Source organism: Geotrypetes seraphini, chromosome 4 (assembly GCF_902459505.1).
Source record: "Geotrypetes seraphini chromosome 4, aGeoSer1.1, whole genome shotgun sequence".
Lineage (NCBI taxonomy): Eukaryota > Metazoa > Chordata > Amphibia > Gymnophiona > Dermophiidae > Geotrypetes > Geotrypetes seraphini.
Genome location: NC_047087.1, coordinates 54,660,834 through 54,680,712, shown reverse-complemented (window position 1 = coordinate 54,680,712; position 19,879 = coordinate 54,660,834). Strand labels below are relative to the sequence as shown.

At 45.4% G+C, this 19,879-nt stretch overlaps 2 protein-coding genes across 4 annotated transcripts in view; one reads left to right on the top strand and one right to left on the bottom strand.

Annotated features, from left to right (window-relative positions):
- Window positions 1-19,879, bottom strand: part of NOD2 (nucleotide binding oligomerization domain containing 2) — a 127,974-nt gene that overhangs the window by 92,502 nt on the left and 15,593 nt on the right. For both annotated transcript variants that reach the window (XM_033942886.1, XM_033942887.1), the window contains exon 2: window positions 12,242-12,323. The gene's annotated coding sequence lies outside the window, so the exon portion shown is untranslated. The remainder of the gene's footprint in view (window positions 1-12,241; window positions 12,324-19,879) is intronic.
- SNX20 (sorting nexin 20) overlaps window positions 1-19,879 on the top strand; it is a 34,656-nt gene that overhangs the window by 9,483 nt on the left and 5,294 nt on the right. For both annotated transcript variants that reach the window (XM_033942889.1, XM_033942888.1), the window contains 2 exons: window positions 9,387-9,543; window positions 18,508-18,659. In XM_033942889.1, coding sequence (XP_033798780.1) covers window positions 9,390-9,543; window positions 18,508-18,659 — 306 coding nt within the window. In that variant the 5' untranslated portion in view covers window positions 9,387-9,389. The remainder of the gene's footprint in view (window positions 1-9,386; window positions 9,544-18,507; window positions 18,660-19,879) is intronic.

The following is a 19,879-nucleotide window of genomic DNA, read 5'->3' as shown; positions in this document are numbered from 1 at the left end:
CGAATAACAAATGTTGCCTCTAGCTTTCTCTGTGCTCACCACTCATTTAGGGCTGTTCTTTTGCTGCAGTGTTGCTCCCTGAAGAGTGCTGCCTGAGTTCTCCACCACAGTTGGCCTAGTTATAGAGGGCCACCCCTGAGTAGAATGTTTCAATTTTAGAGTTCAACATATGAAGTCTGGCATCAATTCAGTGTTAGCAACACAAACTCTCTCTACACACTCCCCCTCCCGATTCGCAGTATTAGGACTCACAATTTCGATTATTTGCGATTTCTTAAAACCGGAATCACCCCCACCTCCCTCCTGCCTCCCAGACCTCCCTGGACCTCCCCAGACCTTACCTGGTGGTCTAGCGGTCTTTCGGGGCAGGAATGATCTTCCTACACGCCTGCTCCGTGCAGATCACTCATCCCGTCGTTGTCTTGAGAGACTACAGAAATTCACGGCAGCCATTATGGATAAATGATCTGCACGGGGCAGGCACGTAGGAAGATTGCTCCTGCCCCGAAAGACCACTAGACCATCAAGTAAGGTCCAGGATGCCGGGGGTGGGGGAAGGCGGGAGGGAGGCGGTGGTGGGTTAGAGTTAGCCCAAAAGTTATTTGTGAATTTTCAATATTCACAGGCCGGCTCTGCCCCTAACCCCCGCAAATATTGAGGGAGGAGTGTACTACCAAACGCTGTGTGATGTAAGACAAAACCTTGCAAATAGACCTTCAGAAGCATACCAGCATCAAGTTAAGATCTCAAACTGCACCAACCCCTACCTATGAAAAGTTAGCATTGCAAACATTTTAGAACACCAGCACATCTCCAGTGATCAATGGTGTGAGTCTTTTATTAAGCAAATGGGGTGAAGATGGACCACTACAGATTCCTGTACAGAATCTACATGTCTGAGTGGTAGACTTCAGAGGGTGGTGGTGAACGGTACCCCATCTGAAGTGTCGGACGTGATCAGTGGAGTGCCGCAGGGCTCAGTCCTGGGCCCGATTCTATTCAACTTATTCATAAGAGATATGACGCAAGGACTTAAAGGAAGGGTATCACTGTTCGCCGACGACGCCAAACTTTGCAACATAGTAGGCAAAAGCTTGTTACCTGATAATATGACACAGGACCTACTGCTACTGAAACGATGGTCAACTACTTGGCAGCTAGGCTTCAATGCTAAAAAATGCAAGATAATGCACCTGGGTAAGAGAAACCCTCGCAGAACTTATGTACTAAATGGTGAGACCTTAGTTAGGACCACGGCAGAACGCGATCTAGGGGTGATCATTAGTGATGACATGAAGGCTGCCAATCAAGTGGAGAAGGCTTCCTCCAGGGCAAGACAAATGATGGGTTGTATCCGTAGAGGTTTTGTCAGCAGGAGACCTGAAGTCATGATGCCGTTATACAGATCTATGGTGAGGCCTCACTTGGAGTACTGTGTTCAGTTCTGGAGACCACACTACCGTAAGGACATGCTGAGGATCGAGTCGGTTCAGCGAATGGCCACCAGGATGGTTTTGGGGCTCAAAGATCTCACGTATGAAGAAAGACTAAAAAAATTGCGGCTGTACTCACTTGAAAGAAGAGAGAGGGGAGACATGATTGAAACATATAAGTACATCACAGGTCGTATCGAGTCGGAAGATGATATCTTCTGTCTCATGGGACCCTCGACCACCAGAGGGCACCCGCTGAAGATCAGGGGAGGGAAGTTTCATGGCGACTCCAGAAAGTACTTCTTCACCGAAAGAGTGGTGGATCACTGGAACAGACTCCCACCGCAGGTGATTGAGGCCAGCAGCGTGACGGATTTTAAGAGAAAATGGGATACTCACGTGGGATCTTTAAGGGAGTGAATTCAGGGGGGCGGATACTTGGTATGGGCAGACTTGGTGGGCTATAGCCCTTTTCTGCCGCCATTTTCTATGTTTCTATGTCAACTGAATTCCTCATCCCTATTACAGAAGGAAAACACAGACTGTCACTTTTAGCAAAAAAAAAAAAAAAGAAAGACCATAAACTAGAAACATAATGTAGATTTAAAAAATGAAAACAAAATAAATTGTACTATGAGAAGTGAAATCCCAGAGAGCATTTCCACCAATATAGAAAAAATACATTATTATACTGGACCCTAAAACACTAAAACATCTATACCAGTGGTCTCAAACTCGCGGCTCGGGGGCCACATGTGGCCCGCCAGGTACTATTTTGAGGCCCTCAGTATGTTTATCATAATCACAAAAGTAAAATAAAACAGTTTCTTGATCATATGTCTCTTTAGATATAAATAACAATATTATTATTAAGACTTAGCCAAATGGAAAGTTTTATAAACTATAAAGAGTTTTACCTCATACAAAATTATTATTTCTTTAAGACATTAACTATTTTTTCTGAGGCCCTCCAAGTACCTACAAATCCAAAATGTGGCCCTGCAAAGGGTTTGAGTTTGAGACCACTGATCTATACAAATAAAACAGAACAAGTGGGACTATTACAGATCTCAACTAGAGAGCTGCACGGGAACGGGGATGACGGGAATCCCGCAAGACCCACAGGGATCCCACGGGTTCCCCCTTTGGGTCACAGGGAACCCGTGTAGACACCCCCTCTGGTCATGGGGATTCCGTGGGGACGTCCCTTGTGGTCTTGGGGATCCTGCGGGGTTGGGAGCCAGCTCGAGCCGAGTGGCTTGGCTTCTTTTCATGCCCTCCTGCAGCTTGCAGCGCTTCCAGCACGCCACAGGTAGCCGACCCAGAAGTCTTCCCCCGACGTCAAGAGGCAAGTCTTCATGTCAGCCACGTGGAGCGTGCAGGGCTGCCTGCCCTGCGAAGAAGTGCAGCAGCATTCAGGAGAGGTAGTGACTTGCGGGAGGGGGCAGAAAAGGCAGGGCCCGCTGCCCTGCGAAGAAGTGCAGCACTCAGGAGAGGTACAGTCTTGAGGGAGGGAGCTTCAGTGCACTTTCAGTATAGTTTTAGGATGTCTTCCATTTAAAACAAAGAATTAGTTTGTTGAAAGAAAGAAATATAATCCAATTTTTCAGAAAATGAGATCCACAAACAGACTGGAAGGGGTGATAGGAGAAATGTTGGGCATGGGGCTGGTGGGCAGGGGTGAAAGATGAGAAAGGGATAAATGCTGGACCATGGTAGGAGGAACCAATGGACAGCAACAGAAGAATTTGCAGGAGACGGGAAAGTGGAAAAAACTAACTGGGACCAACTTGATGGAAAAATAAGTCTCCAGACAACAAAGGTAAAAAATAGAATTTATTGATTAAAATATGTTAGCTTTTGGAAATGTATATAGCAGATGTCTTTGTATTGTATTCAAAAGAAAAGGAAATGCATCTCTGGTTTTATTTCTAGAGTGTTGAAGTACTTGCTGACCCTTGTTGTAGCTGGTGGGGATCCCCAAGCTCCGCCAGCAGAGGACCTCTTCTAGAGACGGCTAGAACTCCCCTCCACCAAGCGCAACAGTCGCTGGAAGCATCCATGAGCCACTGAGGTGCCAGCATCTGTGACTCAGAGATGCTGTTGCTGCCTGCCAAGCTTGGAAAAGGGATCCCCAGCCAACTGCAGAGGAAGTCCTCAGCTGACAGCTTGGGGGTCCTCATCAGCTGAGTATTTATATTTTATATTTACATTAGAGGCTCTGGTAGAAACCCGTTTACAAAATATGTATTCTTCCCAATTAATATTTCTAAATTAATTAAGTGTCTTAGCTTATTTGTAAATGGGTCTCTACCAGAGCCTTTAATTCAGTAGCATAATTAAATTAAATAATTACTTCTGAAGTTTATAGGGACAGGCGGGGATGGATTTGATTCCAGCGGGGATGGGTTTGATTCTACCGGGGACGGGTTTGATTTCTGTCGCCACTCAACTCTCTAATCTCAACACATAAACTATATGCAAACAAACATGTACCTCAGTTATATGGAAAACACAGATAAACCCTCACCAAATACAGAACAAGGGATCCCAAATTCAAGTATGAAATCTTAAGACAAAAATGGGATCCCCCAAGAACTTAAGTTCAGCATATTCTGTCACACTAGAGAAACACAATTAAATGCAATTCCTTTTCTACTGAACACAATACATAAATATCTGTGATATACAGTTCATAAACCTAATATGTTCCAGTTAATGCATTCAAAATAAAATACTTTCCCTCTCCTTTACTAACACGTAGCACAGGTTTTAGCATTAGTAAAGGAGGGGGTTTATTTCTACCTTTTGTGTGTCTGGGCATTTTATTTTTCCATCACATTGGTCTCAGTTTCTTTTCTCTGCTTTCTTATCTTCTACTACGTTTTCTAGCAGCCACTGACAATTTGTTATTTCTCCTCTCTCCTCCATCATATTACATTCCCTTACTACGTATCTGACATATCGATCTTAAAACTCTCTCCTCCATTTTTCTTTTCTGCCTCTGTCTACTCAAATTTCACCCTCTTGCTCTATTCCTTTACATTTTTTATCTACTTATCAACATTTTTTTAATCAACTTATCAACTTGCTCTCATTTCCTAGTTCTCACATTTCCCATCCTCCTATTCCCTTTTATCTGCTTCCCATTACCACATTCCTATTCTCTATACTCACCATCTTCCTTCTCTCTCATTTCCTTGACAACCCTCCGATGGTTTCTCTTATTCCTAATATCTCCTCTCCTTGTTTCTTGCAACCAACATTTCTTCCTTTTCTCTTTCTCCCTTCCACAAGTCCAGCATCTCTCCTTCTTGCCCTTCCACTCCATGCTCCCCAGGGGCATTGCCAGACATGGCAATTTGGGTGGGCCTCAGCCCAAAGTGGGGGGCTACACACTATTTTGCCCTCACAAGCCCAAATTTAGTTTTAATACCTATGCTGTCAGGGATCCCCAAACCCCACCAGCTGAAGAGGTCTTGCTCCGTTGGCCCAGAACACTCCCATACTCACTGCAGCTGGCAACACTCTTTATGGGTTACCATCAAACCAACTTTCTTTCCTTCTGCTAATGCACAAAAACTGGATCATACTACACCAGCTTGTGCAAAAACTGAGCATGTGCAGAAGATGGGTGAGCCTGTGCAAAAACAGCCTGTAGAGAGTATTGCCAACTGCAATGCATATGGGATCATTCTGGGCTGCCAGAAAAGGAATTTTTCATCTTGGGGATCCCTGCCAGCCTATACAAGATTGCCACAATTTTGGGTGGGCTTGCTTTTCCCAAGTCTGACATCTCCCTTCTTCCTTTCCCTATTTCTCCTTCCCCTCATCTGCTCTCGCTCTCCTTCTCTACTGTTGCCCCATTCCATCTCCCCCTGTCCCCTTCTGCCCTATCTGTTCTCTCCTATCCATCTCTCGTTCTCCTGCCCCCTCCAAAACTCTGACATCTCGTCCTCCTTCCATCCCTCAAACCCAGCATCTCTCCTTTCTACCCCTTTCCCTAGTTTAACATGCCTCCCTTCCTTCTTAATAGGCACCCTGAACCCAATATCTATCCCCTGTTCTACCTGTTCTCCAGCTTCACTTAAACTTTCTCCCACCCATCAAGCAGTGATCTGGCATGCCCCCTTCCTTCCTCAAACTAGTCCCCTAAATCTTTATTTAGGTGGCACATTTTTGGGATCGGCATCTTGCCACCAGCAAGCCTACCTACATGTCTGCCGCATTCCTTCCTCGGTATCTTTCCTTCCATTTCCAGCCAGCCTACCTACTTGTCTCTGCCGCATTCCTTCCCCGGTATCTCTCCTTCCATTCCCTCCCCCCAAGCCAACATCTATCTTCTTCCTTCCTCAACACCCCCCTCCCCAAATCTACCTTTTAATTGTTTCAAAAGTTTTCGGGCGGCAGCATTGATTCACACATGCTGCCCTTCTGCCGTCAGCCCAGCGTCTTCTCACTACTGTGGCCCACCCCAGCAGAAATAGGAAATTACGTCCCAATAGACGGGCTGCAGAAAGAGATGATGGACTGGCAGCAGAAGGGCAGCATGTGAGAATTAATGCTGCCGTCCAGTAACTTTTGAAACAATTAAAAGGTAGACTCGTGGGGTGGTGGGGGGTTGCATTTGCTGGGATTTGAGGAAGGAAGAAGATAGATGCTGGCCTGGGGGAGGGAATGGAAGGAGATATACTGCAGAAGGAATGCAGCAGAGACCACAAGTAGGTAGGCTGGCCAGCAGCAAGATGCCGCTCCCAGAAATGTTCTGCCTGAGGCCTCCGCCTCAGTTGGCCTCATTATAGGGCCTAAATTGGGCTTCCTCTTTCATCATGTTGGCCTGCTGCTCCATGTACTGTTCCTTGCCTAATAAAGGAAACAAAATCATTTGTTGTTACATGATTATGTTGCAAAAGGGAGAACAAGCAAAGAAACAATCCCAACAGATATACCAAAGAATCCCTGCATGCATGTGCTTGGTTATGTTGCAAAAAGGAAAGCAAACAGACAAAAACAATCCCAACAGTGATAAGCCAAATCCCCCAATCCCGCCCCCCTCCAATGCATCTGCTTTGTAATGTTGCAAAAGGAAGAGCAAACAATCGCAACAGATAAACCAAAGGAACCTCCCCCGCCGACGCACACTGACCAACCAGCTATCATACTGACCGATACAAACTTGTACAAAAACCAAAATGGGTGAAAACTCACAAATGAAAAATATCACTGAAAACGAGTGAAAATGCTGTCAGACTTTTTAATGCTTTTGAAACTACTACAGGAGAGAAAATTGAAAATGCTGTTTCAAATCGCTTTTGTGACTAATGCAACACCAGTGAAAAGGGAAAACGCAGTTAAAGCACTGGGCATTTTAAATCGCTTTTGTGACATGAGCGCCTTACGGCTATTGACATGTGATGTGTACTCATGCTGCACACTTATGATGTGCACCCATGATGCACTACAATAAGGCACACCTATGATTGACGCTCATGTGTACCTATGACGTAGCATTTCCTGGTGCATGTGCATGTTTATGCCTTTTTCTGGGGACTATTCTGTGCATGTGTCGGTCACTTTCTCCAACGATTGATCTGATGGAATTCCTGTGGATCTCCGCAGAGCTCATTTGTAAGCAAAATTTTTGCAGCATCACTCCTCTTTTTGAAATCGGACAATTTACCGGCACCTCAGTGACCTACTGGATTTTAACGGTAAGTTTAGAACATTGGGGCCTGTGTTTAAAATTGTCTAGATTATATGCAAGTAAAATGTGAACATAAGTTTATTCAAGCTGGTTGAAGGCATTGCCAGAATAGGGTTGAGGAGAGAGTTACCCTCTCATTCTATGATGGTGGGAATGGGATTTATATACTGCCTTTTTGTGGTTAAAAAGTGGTGTACATATATACAGGTACTTATTTTGTACCCAGGGGAATGGAGGATTGACATGCCGAGGGTCACAAGGAGCAGTGCTGGGATTTGATCCCACAACCTCAGGGTGTCGAGACAGCAGCTCTACCACTAGGCCACGCCTCACCTCTATTTTGCACTCATTTTCACACTTAGGGCTAGATTTTGTATATGGTGCCAGAAAAACCAAGAGGACTAAGCACTATTCTATAAATGGCGCTCCAAGTTGGGTAAAATTTATAGAATAGTGTTTGGCACCGGGATCTATTACTACTACTTAGCTTGCTATAGCTCTGCTAGATGTATGCAGCACTGTACATTAAACACGTAAGAGGCCGTCCCTGCTTGATAGAGCTTACGATCTAATCAAAACAGACAAACAGGACAAATAAGGGTTAGGGAATTGCTTGTGGTGGGAATGGTATCTGCGCTCTATTTTGGGTATAAGGATTTACACCAAGTGAAACCCGGTGTAAATAGTAATGCCTAAATTAGGCACAAATTTGCCTTGAACCCACTTATGGCTCTTCCTGTGGCCACACCCGGTTTTTAGATCCATGCATAGAAGAGCAACTAAAAAGATGTGAGCATAAATTAAAATTATTGCCAATTAGCACCAATAATTAGCTCATTATGCAGTGGAACTGCACACATGCCCAAATTTGCACATGCAGTTTTGAGCACCATTATAGAATTAGGCAGTCAGTGTGCAAAATTGAGTAATCAGGGACGCAGCAGAGGAAATCAGGGCAGTAGAAGGCCGCGAAACAGCGTATTTAGAGTGCTGCGGACGCTGCTGGAGCCAGGAGGTTTGTCGGTCATCTCGCGGTGGGAGTGTCAGTGGGTTCGGCTGCACGGTGGCAGTAGTGGCGGGGGGAGAGATGGAAAGATGCTGCTCAAGGATTCTACTGCATAGGGGGATGGGAGGGAGGGAGGGAGGGAGGGATAGAAAAATGCTGGGTTCTACTGCACAGGGAGATAGGAGGGAGGGAGGTAGGCAGGCAGGCAGGTTTGGGGGTGGGGGTGGGACAAAGTCTGAAAGGCAGTGAGGGGGACATAGGAATTAGGCACTGGGGGCACTAAGGACATAGGAGGCACTGAGGGCACTAAGGACACAGGAGGCACTGGGGGCACTAAGGACACAGGAGGGAGGCACTGGGGGCACTAAGGACATGGGAAGGAGACACTGGGGGCACTAAGGACATAGGAAGGTGGCTCTGGGGGCACTAAGGACATAGGAAGGAGGCACTGAGGGCACTAAGGACATAGGATGGGACACTAAGGACATAGGAAGGTGGCTCTGGGGGCACTAAGGACATAGGAAGGAGGCACTGAGGGCACTAAGGACATAGGAAGGGGGCCACAGAGAGACAGGCAGGCATGGCGCAACAGAGAAATGCAGGCAGGCAGGGGGCCAGGGAGAGACACAGACAGAAAGAATGACAGACAGCATCCAAGGAAAGAGAGACAAAGAAAAAAAAAAATAGACAGACATTTACTCTAGCACCCGTTAATGTAACGGGCTTAAACACTAGTAACTGTAATATTTACTTGTGGACGTTGACATGGTGTAAGCAGTCTTACCTAAATGTTAGCACATAAATGATGACTTATGCTAATATTCGATAGCGACAATTACAAGTGTAATTGACAATACAGAATTTGTGCTAAGCACACAGCATCCTAGCACCTAAATTTCTGATAACTTTTCAGGATTACCTCCTTCATAAAATAGACAAAATGATGCATGTAACATAAGTTGGAGAGTTTTTGCATACTAAATAACAGGTATGTGTGCTTGTGTGTGTCTGTATGTATGCATGTACTTTTCAGGGAGTAATTTTCAAAGGGAAAAAATGTCCATATTTTCTCTCTGAACCTTGGTGTAACTTATTTGCTTACTAGCTACACAGTTAAGTGGCCCTGTTATAAAACTACCCTCTTAATGTGATTTATTTGCAAAATGAATTCTTGGTTATATTTTTAGTAGCATTTTTATTTTTTTTATTTTACTGCTCTTTATGTTTTTCCTGCTGCCAACAGATAATGGAAGCTGAGCTGAAACATCCTGCAATAGAAGATGAACTTGTAGCTGAAAATGATTTTACCAAATTATCCATTGCTTCAGATGAGGATGACAGGAAGAGAGAAGCTGTCACTGCATTTCAAACAAATGATCAAGAAACTTCAGATCTTTCAGGTTGAGAATAGAAATTTCATTGTTACACTTGTTGATTTGGTACATTTCAAATGACATTTAATAACTGGTTAGCTCATTGGATTGGCACAAGACTGTAGAATCTCTTTTTCTAGTCTGATCCAACTCACCCTGTAAACCTGTATGCCAATCATTGCCATCTGTAATAGTGGTAAAGAGACTTTATGCCAATAAATGAAGGGTGATTTAGCAGCATAGCAGAGCCTCTCAGGGATCTGTCTTAACTACACTACAACACAAAAACGCCAAAAAAAATATTGCCAAAGAAACTTCAAAAGAGACCAACAGTAAGGCAAAAATGGTCCAAAGGTTCCCAGAGTGGTTCACCAGTGCCGAAGACAACTCTGTGATAAATAACATCAATACATGACTTTAATAAATTTAGTGAAGTTAGGTACCCTCAGTGTGAGGGATCAGCAACGGGAGAAATCCTCCAACGCTTCACACAACAGGGTGGAGACAACCAAGGCCCCACCTACACACCATCATCGGGTACCTTAGTGTGCTTTAAATCAAAATAACACAACCACCATAAAAACAGTGAACACAGGTGAATTCAATCACAGCCACCACTCTGGGAACCCCCCCAGCCAACTCCCGAGCCTAGAATGAAAAAAGCAGACTTAGCATCAGTGAATCTTCATCTGTCATCCAGGGGTACGAAAGGCAAGACAGATGGAACGCCTTACTGTTGGTCTCTTTTAACTACACTACATGCACATTTATATTCTTCTTATTTCCACTGGATTCCAAGTGGATTACAGCAAGAAGACCTCTATGAAAGAGAAATACAGATGATTTTATAGGCCTCTTATCATATCTCCGGGCTAAAGATCTCTAACCTATTTAGCCTTTCCAGCCAGGATAATGACTGCTAGCAATGCTAGGCTGACATCAGACAGCTTCCTGAATAGGTGCTGTGAGGACAAAGAAAGAGAGGTGGGGGGTGATGTCAGGTTCCAGAGAGAGAGAGAGAGAGGTGATGCAGAGAGGAGCTTTTATAGGTAGAAACTATTGTATTTCTTAGTATCTTTCTGTTTATAATTTGTAAACTGTTTGAAACAATGGTTAGTTTAATTGATAAGGAAGGTGTAACACTTACAGGAATGGTAGATGGGATTAGTCTCTGGCTTCTTTGGGCTAGATTCAGAAAGCAAACCGATCGTGTACCGATCGGTTTGCGACCAGATTTCCCTCCTGCACTATTCACTAACGTCTCCAGCAATCCGCTTCAAATCTGTGCATGCAAATGAGGGGAAACGCATGCAAAGTAGGCAGGGACGCAATTCACCAAGCAAATTTGAGCCTCGATTGGGCTGGCCGATCAAGAATAGAAGTGACTGCGGGGGACCAGTCGCACACATTTCTGCCGACTCTCCTGCTCCATTGCCCTGTTCTCTGCCCCGATGCTGTGTAGGAAGAAAGGTTTGCAGCACCGGGGGAATAAACACATTCCTCTTCGTGGCTCCTGTTCCTACTCTGCTCTCTGCCCTGAGCTCTTCAACCTCCTCGCGGCTCCTGTCCCTGCTCTGCTTTCTGCCCCGAGCTCCTACTCTCTGCCGCCTTCCCTGCAGTGCGAGCCCGTGGGTTTAAAGCGGGGCTGCACGCCGTAGTGCAGTCCCACTTTAAACCCGTAGGCTCGCACTGCAGGGAAGGCGACAGAGAGCAGGAGAGTCTGGGCGGCAAAAGCAGGGCTTGGCTTAAAGGAGAGAGCAGGAGAGTCGGCGTGTGTAAAAAACAAAAACCAGCAATTTTTTTTTAAAAAACCCAAACACAAAACGCATGCGCAGACCATCTGCAGGGAAAGCAGATGGTCTGCGCATGTGTGGGGATCGCACACCTGTGATCCGTGCCGGCAGATGGGGGCATTCCTCCGATCGCCCCCATCTGCATATTAGAGTTTCAAAAATCCATCAGACCTGCCTGAATCGGACACGGAGCGGTCCCGATCGGGAAGGTTCATGATATGCTACTTGTCCCATTCAAGTAGCATATCTTCTTGATAAACAATCCAGTCTGGCTGGATGCTTAATGTATGCAAATTCTGTGCAGGAGCATTTAGGGTCTATCTGCATCAACATTCCAGAGTCAGATCCCATAGGCCTCTGCTGACTATTGGTTAGGCCAACAGAAAATGCTGACTACTAGCAATTCTAGGCTGACAGATAGTCTTTACTATATTTTTGTAGCGTCATCATAACAGTTTTGAGATGATATCCTCTTTTTTATTTTCCATTCCTTTCCTAATACTACCTAACAGTCTCCTGGCTGAATTCCTTGGTAGTTGTCAAAAAAAATAAAACTCAGGCTCACGGTGCCAGGATCCTGACCCTGGTTCCAACTGAGTTGGAGGCCCAAAGTAGATGAAGGAAATTACTGATCCCAAAAAACATGTGAAAGATTTTGGCAGCACTACAAGGCCAGTTCTGTTCAATATCTTAGTGAGCAAACTTACTAAGAGGTTAAAAAAATTATTTTCTTCTACTCGTAAATGAAAACAGCATCTTCAATACTGTGAATATCCTTGAGGGAGAAGATAGAATGAACTAATGCTTGAATACAGAATGCTTGAACAGTAGCTGAGTACATGACAGCTAACTCTCGGTGCAAAAAAATGAATATGTGTACATTTGAATGCAGAAATCCCTTGAATAGTAAGTGATTTGACCCTTAATAGTACCATTTTGAATAAGGCAGCCACATGGGGATAGGAGAAAACTCCATCTGGTCTTGCCATCACCACCAGACTTCTTTGTACGGCCCTGGAAATGTACAATAAAGGTCATTAATATTAAAATGAGCACTCTGAGCGATTCTCTGTAATCGCCGAGTGGTTCTCTAACCTGGTTGTGCCACATTTGTGGCCAAAATTTGCTGACAAGTCTGAGCTGTCATTGCCTTACTTTCTGATCAGTGCCTGAACGCTGATTTAGCTCAAGAACTAACAGGAAAGTAAGGCTTGACAGCTCAGACCTGTCAGAAAATTTTGCCGCTGTTAAGCAACCACCCAACACACGCCCTCCCCCGGCAACAGGAGAGATGCGCACTCCTGCCACCAAGCAATGCACCCTGTGACACCCCTGAAACAGTGGGGGACATGCCCACTCCCTCCCACCACCAAACAACAACCCCCGGCAGCAGGAGAGATGCCCACTCCCTCCTGCCATCAAACAACGTCCCCCACGACACTCCCCATGACTGTGGGAGAGATGCCCACTTCCTCCTGCCACTAAGCAACATGCCCCACGACACCCCTGCAACAGTGAGAGACATACCCACTCCCTCCCACCACCAAGTAACGCCTCCCTCCCCATGACACCCCCCTCCCTGACAGTAGGAGAGATGCCCACTTCCTCCTGCTGCCACTCCCCCCCCCCCCCGGACACCCCCTGTGCCTCTGACAACTGCTCTGTCCCCTCCCCTTTACCTTGTTTACAATGGCTGGCCAGAGGGATGCCTACTCCCTCCTGCCAGCAGGCCCGCCTCTTCAAAATAGCTGGCATTCCCCTTCCCGGTGCATCCTAGGATGCACTGGGGAAGGGCCTTAGGCTCTGATTCTCCCATGTTGTTTAAGGCCCCCCTATGTGAGGGGCCTAAGGCGTCTCTCCCACTGATGTGGGGTGTCATAGAGGGTGTTGCTTGGCGGCGGTAGGGAGTAGGCATCTATCCTGCTGCTGGGTGGTGTCAGGGGAGTATTGCTAGGAGGGAAGAAGTGGGCATCTCTCTCACTGCCGTGGGGGGAGGGTGTTGCTTGACTTCAGCATCAGGAGGGCATCTCTCCCGTTGCTGGTGGGGGGGGGGGGTGGTATTGCTTGACTTTAGCAGCAGGAGGGAGTGGGCATCACTCCTCTCAATCTTTGATTGGGGGGGGTTTGTGTGTTTATTCTGTGCATGTGCCGATTGCTATCACCAGCAATGGGCACATGTAAATTTAGCGAAGCATCACTACTCTCTGCCAACCTCATTTGCATGTCTGTTTTTTTTTGGGGGGAGAATGAGTTGCCTTTTTGAAATGGCTACAGTAACGGCTGTGATAGCAGCCCATCATTTTTTAATGCAAAGTTTTCAGAATTTAGCCCTATGTGAGGCAGCTTCATGTGTTTTTTTCTGGCAAACATGCTCAAGCAATTGCAGATGGGAGGTCCTTACAAGTAAGAATATAATTTTTACAGCAGGGTTGTTTAGAGCATGTCTGCTCATTCATCTGGACTGGTCTGGGGATAATAAGGAAGGAAAAATTTGGTCTCGCCTACTAACTTTCTTTCCTCAGCCTTATCAGACCAGTTTAAAGTTGCACCCGGTTTTCTAAAGTTGTCCTAATTCATTCAGTATCAGACTTACTTACAAGCTACACAGGGCCTCACAGTCTGCATGGACCTCACAAATAGGGTTACCAGATGTCTGATTTACCCAGACATGTCCTTTTTGTAATTCTGTATTGTAACACCTCCACAAAAGCTCAAGTATTGTAACACCGTTTACAGACACTCGTGCAAACCGCTCTGAATTAGAAACATAGAAACATAGAAAGATGACGGCAGAAAAAGGGCTATAGCCCATCAAGTCTGCCCACTCTACTGACCCACCCCATTAAGTCTGAGTACTAATGACCTAGTTCCTTAACTCGACCCTCGTAAGGATCCTACTAGGGCATCCCATTTATTCTTAGTCAATAACGCTGGTGGCCTTGATCACCTGCTCTGGAAGCTTGTTCCAGTGATCTACAACCCTTTCTGTGAAGAAATACTTCCTTATGTCACTATCGAATTTCCCTCCTCTGAGTTTGAATGGATGCCCCCTTGTGACCGAGGGTCCCCTGAGAAAGAAGATGTCTTCTTCCACCTCGACACGTCCCGTGATGTATTTAAATGTCTCGATCATGTCCCCCCTCTCCCTGCGCTCCTCTAGAGTGTAGAGCTGCAATTTGTTTAGTCTTTCTTCGTACGAGAGACCCATGAGCCCCGAGATCATCCTAGTGGCCATCCGCTGAACCGACTCAACTCTAAGCACGTCTTTACGGTAATGTGGCCTCCAGAACTGCACACAGTACTCCAGATGAGGTCTCACCATGGTTCTGTATAGTGGCATTATGACTTCAGATTTGCAGCTAACGAAGCTTCTATTGATACATCCCATAAGTTGCCTTGCTTTGGATGAGGCCTTCTCTACTTGTTTGGCGGCCTTCATGTCTGCACTGATGATTATTCCCAAGTCTCTTTCTTCTGAAGTCCTAGCTAGTGTTTCTCCATTTAAGGTGTAAGGTTTGCATGGATTTCTGCTACCGAGATGCATAACCTTACATTTCTTAGCGTTGAAGCCCAGCTGCCATGTCGAGGACCAGTTTTCCAACGTAAGCAGATCCTGCGTCATACTATCCTGCAGATTGCTTTCACTTACTATATTACATAGTTTGGCGTCATCAGCGAATAGAGTTACTTTACCCTGAAGCCCTTGGGTCAAGTCTCTTATGAATATGTTAAAAAGGAGTGGACCCAGGACCGAGCCCTGTGGCACTCCGCTGGTCACCTCCGATGTCTCAGAGAGGGTGCCGTTGACCACCACCCTCTGACGTCTTCCACTCAGCCAATCTTTGACCCATGCAATTAGTGTCTCACCTAACCCCATTGATTTCATCTTGTTTAATAGTCTACGGTGTGGGACGCTGTCGAAAGCTTTACTGAAATCTAAGTACACTATGTCCAGAGACTCTCCCGAGTCCAGCTTTCCTGTTACCCAATCAAAGAAGCTGATAAGATTGGATTGGCATGACCTACCCCTAGTGAATCCATGTTGACTAGGATCCCTTAGATTCCCCTCATCCAAAATCATGTCTAATTTACATTTAAGTAGTGTTTCCATGAGTTTACACACTATTGATGTGAGACTCACTGGTCTGTAATTTGCAGCCTCCGCTCTGCAACCCTTTTTGTGCAGAGGAACGACGTTAGCTGTTTTCCAGTCCAGGGGGACTCTCCCTGTACTTAGGGAGAGATTGAAGAGCATGGTTAATGGTTCCGCCAGGACATCGCACAGCTCCCTGAGTACTCGTGGGTGCAATTTGTCTGGTCCCATGGCTTTGTTTACCTTGAGTCTTGACAGTTCGCTGTAAACATCAGCTGGTGAGAATCCAAAATTCTGAAATGGGTCTTCCTTGCTTGGCTTTGCTTCCAGCTGTGGCCCGTGTCCAGGTGCCTCGCAGGTAAAGACTGAGCAGAAGTAATCGTTCAGTAGTTTGGCTTTTTCGGAATCTGTTTCCACATAAATCCCATCTGCTGTTCTAAGACGTACTATCCCGTTTGTGTTCTTCTGCCTGTCACTAATATACCTGAAGAAGGATTTGTCCCCTTTCTTAATGTTCTTTGCTAGAGTTTCTTCCACTCGAAGTTTGGCCTCCCTGACTGCTGTTTTGACCGCTGCAGACCTTGTCTTGTATTCAATTTTAGCTTCTTTCTCCCCGGTGCGTTTGTATGAAAGAAATGCTCTTTTCTTGTCCTTGACTAGGTGTGAGATCTCATCAGTGAACCAACGGGGTTTCTTCTTTCTTTGTTGTTTATTTACCGATTTTATGTAGCGGATAGTTGCTTCGTGTAGTGTCCTTTTCAGTGTTGACCACATAGCTTCCACATCATCCGTTGTTTCTTGAGCCTGTAGCGTCTGATGGACGAAATCACCCATGCTTGCAAAGTCAGTGCCCCGGAAATTGAGTACCTTCGTTTTTGTTTGTGATCTAGGGAAGCCCTTTCTAAGGTTGAACCATACCATGTTATGGTCACTGGTTGCCAGCGTTTCTCCCACCAAGACTTCCGTGACGCTTTCCCCGTTCGTAAGTCAAGTTTCAAGTTTATTTATTCTTAATGAATCGCCTATTTTAAATCACTAAGCGATGTACAAAGCCTTAATACATACAGATTGAAACCTTAACACACGCAAATTAAATGTTATTGATAATATAAAATAAAATTTTCTTAAATATTAAACATACTTAATTACATACGTATATTAAAATGTTAGTTAGGGTATCGAGACATACTTGAATTGTGAGGATAAATAGGGAAGAAATTACAATAATTGGATAGGAAAGGAAGAGTAATAATAAAGGAAAAAACAAATAGGAAGGGGCTCTAGTACCATTTGTTTGAGCTGTACTCCCTTCATGGATGTTAATATCCTCTTGCTACTACAAGTTGTTGCTGAGAATGTGTTCCAGTCTACATCAGGCATGTTGAAGTCCCCTAACAGGACAACGTCCCCCCGTAAGGTGATATTCTCAATGTCTTCAATTAATTCTTTGTCTTTGGTTTACCCAGATGGATTCCCCAGTGTACTTGACATCTGTGATCCTAGTTGTCTTGATGTTCTCTTTGATGTAAAGTGCTACCCCACCTCCCAACTTACCCTCTCTATCTTGGCGAAGCAGGTTATATCCTGGTATAGTTATATCCCACCCATGAGAGTCAGTGAACCATGTTTCGGATATTGCTACCACGTCTAGGTCTGCATTTACTATTTCTGTTTCTAGTTCTAGAAATTTATTCCCTAGGCTGTGTGCATTTACATACATAGCTCTCCACTCTTTGTGTCTAAACTCCTTTAGAGAGTTACCCATCTGAATTAGAGTGTCTCCTAGCGAATCTTTTGCAGCAAGGGTACTTACCTCTGACTTAGAAGTGGAGTTTTGGTTCACCTTATCAGGATTGTTACTTACTGCTCCGGTATATAAATGGGTACCCTCCCCCAACTTACCTAGTTTAAAGCCCTTCGAAGCAGGCGGGCTACTCGGTGTCCGAAGACGTTCTTACCTCTGTTGGTCAGGTGGAGTCCGTCTGATCTCTGGAGTCCCTGTAGTGCCTCCCCGTGATTCAGGAATCCGAAGTTCATTTCCCAGCACCATCGTTGTAGCCACTCATTTGTCTTCAGAATACGTTCGTCCCTGTCTCTTCCCTTGCCCCTAACAGGAAGAATTGAAGAGAATACTACCTGTGCTCCTGTCTGCTTCAGCCTCTCCCCCAGAGCTCCGAAGTCTATAGCTATGCCCTCCAGAGTGTTCTTGGCAGTGTCATTCGTTCCGACGTGGATGAGCAGCATTGGGAAGTGGTCCTTGGGCCTGAGAAGCCTATCAAGACAGGCTGTCACATCTCGTATTCTGGCTCCAGGCAGACAGCAGACCTCCCTCGACTGCATATCTGGTCTGCATATTGGTCCCTCGGTGCCCCTTAGCATGGAGTCCCCGATGACTATTACTCTGCGCTTCCTTTGGGGATGTCGATCAGATGTCCCCGGAACTGGAGTCGTGTGATGGGCTTCTTCCTGATTCTCGTCGGCCGTTCCTTCCTGTAAGATCTGGAATCTGTTCCTCAGGGTGAGTTGTGGGGTTGATGTGAAGCTACCCTGTGTACGAGAAAGAGAAGAAGATGAAGCTAAATAAGGGGGGGGTCTTCTGCGCTTGCCTGTGGAGGAGGTTACTAGCTGCCAGGAGTCGGCGTCTCCGGCCACCTCCTGCACCCCAATCATTGGTCTCAAAGCTGAAGGTTTGGGCGTCTCGAGGATGGACTCGTCGTGCGCCGGCACGGTGATGTGGGACAGCTCCTGGACGACCTCATCGATGAATGCCTCATCCTCTCGGATGCTCCGCAAGCGTTTCACCTCCTCCCTCAGGTTCCATAGTTCCTGCAAGATGTCACCGTCCAGCTGTTCCACCTCCTCTGTCTGCGTAGAGACTGTGGTAATTGACCCAGCACGCTTTTTGTGAGGTCTATACCTCACAAAAAGCAAACAATTTTACATCATTTTATTGACTGAATAAAACACCTGAATCACATCGCTTCTGCAGCTTCTCCTTTGTGTTTGGTTTCTTCATAAAATTATATGCAACAAATGAAACATTTATTTATGAGTTTTCTTTACAGCATATTTTCATAATATAAAATAATGAATTTATTCTTTTAGATGCTGGTAACCCACAAAGCCCTAATTCTTCTATGACTACGAAGGAGCACCAAGAATATTGGAGAAAAGTAAATTGCCAGCTTAAACCCATCAAACTCTTATTTGATGTCCCCTCTACTAGAATTGCAGAAGATATTTTTTCTAAATACGTGGTATGACAATCAATTGAATTTTGTAAATTTGTCTATATTTTGGGATTGGTTTTCAAAGGGATCTAATGGAGCAGTTAAGGAGCTATACAGTATATTTGCTAGGGTGAAAATTGTGCTTGAATCAGGAGAGGAAGAAAATATGCACATATGTTGAATGGCCACCTAAGCCTATGTATTTTCCTCTATGTAACTCAAGTCACAAATGCAGCAATTACCCCACATCTGTTTAATTATTCAACTCATTTTCAGAAGGAAGTTGCTTTGGTTTTATTTGAAACTTCACTAAGGGGTCCTTTTACCAAGGTGCACTAATGGATTTAGGGCTCCTTTTACGAAGCCGCGTTAGCGCGTGATAAAAAGTTGCGTGCGATAAAGCCGCTATCGCAGCTTCGTAAAAGGAGCCCTTACTGTTCTGAATGCCATGCAACCCATTGTATACCTGTGGACACACTATTTCATTAATGTACACTAAATCTTTTAGTGCACCTTAGGAAAGAACTCCTAAAGCTAACTTGGTGTAAAAATACCCTTGTTATCTTTCCGCTTGGCTGCTTACCGATAATTGCCATATTTATAAATATAATTGTTCTAGTGCAATAGGTGTGTCATTCTGGACAGTAGGGTTTACTCCCAATGCGCAAAAGCCATGGAGAAGGAATCCATTCCAGGTTTTTAACTCCTCCTCCTCTGCTGCCCTCTTCAGTTTTTCCTTCCGCATGAATAAGGATTCTTTCTAATCTGCTCTGTATATTTCTTTATTATTTTCAGTATTTTTCATGGATTTTGTGGCTATTGGTGCAGTATAGCTCCCCAGTTCAGGGGAGAACTCTGCCTGCATGGAGAATAAGCAGACTTGGGCCTACAGCTGGCAGGTTAATTCCTTGGGGACCTGTTTGCCCAGCCTGCAGAGGTCCATGTGGAGCTTGGGGTCCATACCCCTAGTACTTTAGCTCGTCTACTGACTAGCAGGGACTTGAGCACAGGCTATTAGGCATCGGCAGGGGGCTCATTGGGGTTCTTCAGTGTGGCAACTGTGAATTCACCTCCCATTTTCGTGTGCGTGGTTCCGAGGAGGATCAGTCTGGCTTCAGTCCAACTGGCAGCCCGAAAATCTCAGTGTTGGAGGAATGGCTGATTGAGGCAGAGTTTCTTCTCCCATATCCAGCTATTTAGAGCTAAGGCTGGCTGCATCACCTTCAGAGCATGTTACAGTAAGATAA